We start from the raw sequence: 5,422 nt of genomic DNA on the forward strand, positions 1-5,422 counted from the left end.
TGAATGGTCATATTGTTTTGCATTTTAAGTTCTACATATATTTAGCTTTCTCAGATTTTTTAGATTTTAAAAATTGGACGTTTCTAGTAGAAGTTATAGAAGATTGCGTAAAAATGGTGAATTCTAAGTTTTGACAACGCATCCTATTTTGAAAATCTGTAAAATTACTAACCGTTCAGCACAAAGTTATTTGGAAAAAGTTATGCAGGTATTTTAGTTGTGCCTTGTTCGTATTTCCACTAAATAGCCGATATCTATCTATTATTTATGACGTTACGAAGCAATCATTATATGGAATTAAGGATTTGTGGCCTAATCCCATTCTCTCTTTGGCGGTAGTTTTAAATATAGTTATTTTGGTGTGAGGTCCATGTCATTTGAAATGCTTGCAGAGATCGAACTGTTTGTGGTACAGAAAAGACGGCTCCTCAATTTACTGTACAGCAGCGTGGATTTCTTTCAAAAACTTACTGGCAAACCGGCAGCTATGTTGAGACGCAAAGAAGATTCATTTGACGATAGTGTATAACGTAAAGAAGTTTGACGAGCACGGAACTGTTAGGAATCGGCAGAGTGAAGCTTCAGGTACTCGTAAGACTGTAAGAACTAGAGCGAACATTGCAGCTGTCCGGCAAGCTTTAAGGCGCAACCCCAAAAGTAGTTGTCGTCGAAATGTTGTGCCAAACATCCCACGTTCTTCATTTAATCGTATCGTGCCATTTTTCAAAGGTATGCGAGTCGTTTTTCATTGATTTTACATTATTGCATGCCACGCCAAAACAAATAAAGGTAGCGTGCTGAAATTAATAGAATAAGTAGGAGACGTGTCCAACATTATAATGCTGGTATCAAAAATAGATACACTACCCGTCTTCTATTTTTAGTTATTTTTGCAAACACGGTACAAATCATTCTGGGACACCCTGTAGATCCACAGTCTCCTTACCAGTGTAAGTCTCCTGCAATCAGAGTGAGTTTTGGTATCACCGAATTTAGTTTAGACTGCAGTCTGCATCTTGAAATATACATTGCCCCAAGTGTGTCAGGTTTACTTATTACTGTTATAATAGTTTTTGTAATTTATAGATATCGATGGCGTCTACATTACAAATGCTGGACTTTGTGTTATCAGAGAAGATATCAGAAATATATAGATAATGATGATGATGCTGATATCAATAGTGATGAGGAGGAGGATGTTGATGCCCCATACGAAGCACCAATCATGCGACGTCGATATCATGCTTATGTTGCCTACCACAAAGATAATGAAGCATGGATAAATGATCAACTCATTGCAAACATTGAAGATGGACCAGAACGGTTCCGACTTTGTCTTAAAGAAAGAGGTGACATTCCAGCAGGGCATTATATTCTCAATGCCATATGTCATGGCATTCAGCAAAGTCGCAAAACTATCGCAGTTTTATCAGAAAATTTCATGGATGATGGATGGTGTCATTATCAGCTTCATTTTGCACGTATGCGAATGGTAACAGACAATGTTGATGTACTCATTCTTGTTCAGATTGGGGAAATTCCTGATCGTAAAAAGACATTGCTGCTTCGTCAGTTATTATGTTACAAGGAAGCGTTGAAGTGGCCTGAAGATCTGGTTGGACAAGAATTGTTCTGGAATCAGTTGAAGATGAAACTACGTAAACCTGTACGAGTTGATCATAGATTTGATGAGGAGCGATAAGGCAAAAAAATGGTTTGTCTCTGGTCTCGCAGGATGTCAAAAATTTAGTACAGTATGTGTTTTTTTCCTGAATGGTTTCTCAATTATTTGTGGACTTTTTGATGACTTTGCTGGATATTGTCTTTTGAAAAAATGAAACAAAACAAAACAAGGAAAACATATTTTTGTGCATGACTTTATTTATTTATTTTTTTTTAATGTCAAGACATATCAAGGCATTAACAGCTGTTATTGTTGCGATAAAGCTGACGGGTTGGCGCCTAGATAGCTATTAACCTCCTTTTTGAAGCTGTTCCGTTTTGCAATTCCAGGAATGTGAGGTGGGAGTGCATTCCATGTGCGGGCTGTAGACGGAATGAAAGACCGCTCATGACTAACAAGGTTAGATCTTGGAATTTGAACTGCAAGGTCGTGAGATCTAACTGAACGGCGAAGGCGAGGGTCAGTCTGGAGCTGGTCCGGAAGTAATTGGCATAGTAATTCAGGGGCATTCCGTAGAAAATTCGATGGAACATAGTGGTGGCACCTACTGTTCTACGGTGAGCCAAAGGCTGAATTTGAAGAGAGGAAAGTTCTTCTCCAGGGAGATCGATGATGCGAGCAGCACGCCTCTGGACTGCATCTAGTTTTGACAGTGATGTAGGAGTTGCTCCATGCCATGCTGTGCTAGCATACTCCATCTTAGATCTCACCATACTCTTATAAATTATCGCTCTCTGAGCTGGCACCAAGTAGGGTGCAGCACGACGGAGGAGACCAGTGCGCTGGGCTGCTGTCTTTGCCATCTTGGTTATAACAGGATTCCAAGATAAATCTCTGCTGAGGGTGAGACCAAGCAGTTCAACACTATCTGCCTCTGGGAGCTTTATACCAAAGAATTGGAGGCTAGGATGATTGCCAGCAGAATCTCTGCATTTGGAAACTGTGATGGATTGGCATTTAGCTGCTCCGAAAAGTACATTCCATGTAGAGGCCCATGTTTCAATCTCTAGTAGGTCTTTGTTGAGAGATGCAGCAGCAGCTTGTCTATCCTCTCTAGACTCGATAAAGGTCATCAGGGTAACATCGTCAGCATACAAGATGGAAGTATTTGTCAGCCTCTGAGAGATGTCATCTATGAATATTATAAACAGGAGAGGACCAAGGATGGATCCTTGTGGGACACCAGCATTGATCCACTTCAGACTGGATGATTTGCCATTCAGAATTACCTTCATGGAGCGGTTCGAGAGGTAGTCAGCTAACCATGCTAACAGCTTTCCAGAGAAGCCAAGAGCAGAGAGTTTCTCCAGAAGTCCAGGGTGCCAGACTCGGTCGAATGCTTTGCTGATGTCCAGGCAGACAACACGAGCCTCTTCTCTGTTGTTCAAGGTGTTGGTGAGACGTTGGGAAACATAAGTGAGGGCATCTGATGTTGAGTGGCCAGCTCTGAAACCAAACTGCTGTTTGGATATCAGCTTCTGATCGTTGAGATGTTTCCACATAGCCTTGTTGACCAACTTCTCCATGATCTTGGAGAGAACAGGGAGGAGAGAGATGGGCCGGTAGTTGCTTGGAGAGTGTTTGTCCCCTTTCTTGAAACATGGTACCACATCGGCAACTTTCCATTGGGCTGGCATGTGTCCTCTGTTGAAACAGAGCTGGAAGAGCCGTGCAAGAGGAGTGGCCAGTTCAGCAGCTGCAGTTCTCAGAACTAGAGCGGGAATCCCATCAGGCCCAGACGCTTTGTTGATATCCAGTTTGGTTAGCTGTTTCCTTACTTTCTTAGGCCAGAAAGTCACACTGGAGCATTTGGTGGTCGTCCTCGGAGGAAGGTGAGGGAATTGCTTGCTGTTTTCAGTTTCAGTGATGGTTGATTTGTCACTGAAGAAGGAGGCACTCTGCCTTTTCCTTGGCTGTGATAAAAGTCTGGCCGTCAGATTTCAGGACTGGGATTTCCGATTTTCCACCCTTATCCATCAACCGGCGTGCTGTCCACCACCAAGATTTCGAACCAGTTTGGAGCTCGTCTGTCATCTTTCCTCTGACCCTAGCTTTGTGAAGAGAGCATGCCTTCCTGGATATTGTGGTATACTCATTCCTTGCTCTGTTATAATCAAGGCGAGCATCAGGAGACTGCAGGGCTTTCCATCTTCTCCATGTTTTGTTCTTTCTCTCCAGAGCCTTTTCACAGCACTCATTCCACCACGCAGGATGGTCGACAAATGAGGGTGCAGATTTCTGTGGTATGAAACGGTGCATGGCATCAGTGATTGTGTTGGTGACATTACTGCAAGCCCCTTCAGGGTCATCTTTTGTGAGAAGACGGTCCCAGGGTGCACCAGCCAGCTCATTTCTCAAGGCATCCCAGTTAGCTTTTTTGTAGAGCCAGACACGTCGTGGAGGAGGATTTTCAGAGAGTAGAGAAGCTTTCAACATGGTCTGGACAAGGTAATGGCCTGAAGAGCCAATGTCGTGGTCGATGGTGATTGGAGAGAACATGTTTGGAGCATCCGTGATTATGAGATCCAGGCGGTTTCCAAGTTTGTGGGTTGGCTTGTCAACAATTTGGGTGAGGTTGTGAGCACAGCACAGGTTGAAGGCTGCTTTCCCTTCTGCATCAGTGGGAGACCTACTGGCCAGCCATTCGCGATGATGACAGTTAAAGTCTCCAGCTAGAACACAGATGTTAGCTTTGGTCTTGGAGATGAGGCTATCCAGATGTTTGTCATACCAGTCTATGGGTCCGATAGCCTTCTTTGGAGGACAGTAGACAAGTGAAAGAAGCAGGGTGCCACTCTTGGTAAGGATAGTAAAGACCATCAGCTCATGCTTCTTGGGCTCTAGGTGGGTTTCCCTGACTATAGGGAGACCATTTCGATGGTATATTAGGCAGCCACCCCAACCACTGTCATCAGATCTGTATCTTCGCATACAGGAGTAGCCATTTAGTGAGATGAAGTGACTATCTTCAGGCACTGAAGAATCCAGCTTGGACTCATCAATGAGAATAATGTCCGGTTTAGAGTCTGATGGAGTATTCCGGATCCTCGCGGCCAGTTGGCCTTTGTTAGTTCTCAAGCCCCTGATATTTGTTAGCCAGATGTTCATATTAGTATTCGGTAGTCTCCCTCATGCATTTATGAATGCATGAGGGTGACCAAAGACAAACCTCTTTTTTTTTTGCCTAAAGAATTAATTAATAACATGTCAAGTATGACCACATTTGGTTTTTGCATTTTTAGAACAAGCATAGATATAGATGTACTACTGAAGCTGAAAATGGCAAATTTGAAAGTAATATGATAAAACAAAATAGGACATGAAAATGAAGATAGAAGAAAATTACTTTGTATTTATTATTTTGGATTTTTTTATTTTTATCATCAGGCAAGGCCCAGGGGGGGGGGTCACTCCCATTATGCCCTGTAAACCATCCGCGCGTATCGTGTTTAGGGTGTCAAAAACATGAAAAATTGGAAAAAAGGGTACCAAAATTGCAATTGCTAATACGCGGAAATGAAATTTAGGGTATGAAATTTGATGCAAGGAATAAAATCCCTGTTTAGGGTGTGAAAACAGGTGTGTGTTTACCTGTTTACCTGTTTAGGGTATTGTTTTAGCCAAGGAATAAATCCATGTTTAGTTTATTGCGGATGATGTACAGGCCACAATGGGAGTGACCCCCCCCCCCGGCAAGGCTGTCAAATTTGACATGGTACATCGCTATATAGCAATAAT

The 5,422-nt window shown here is 42.7% G+C and overlaps 1 protein-coding gene across 1 annotated transcript; it reads right to left on the reverse strand.

The window, feature by feature from the left end:
* Nucleotides 1-3,562: 3,562 nt before the first annotated feature.
* On the reverse strand, nucleotides 3,563-4,792 carry LOC140167412 (uncharacterized). The gene has a single exon (XM_072190718.1). The coding sequence runs from the start codon at nucleotides 4,790-4,792 to the stop codon at nucleotides 3,563-3,565; it is 1,230 nt and encodes a 409-aa protein (XP_072046819.1).
* Between the last annotated feature and the right edge of the window lie 630 nt (nucleotides 4,793-5,422).

Source organism: Amphiura filiformis, chromosome 13, assembly GCF_039555335.1.
Source record: "Amphiura filiformis chromosome 13, Afil_fr2py, whole genome shotgun sequence".
In the NCBI taxonomy this organism is placed as follows: domain Eukaryota; kingdom Metazoa; phylum Echinodermata; class Ophiuroidea; order Amphilepidida; family Amphiuridae; genus Amphiura; species Amphiura filiformis.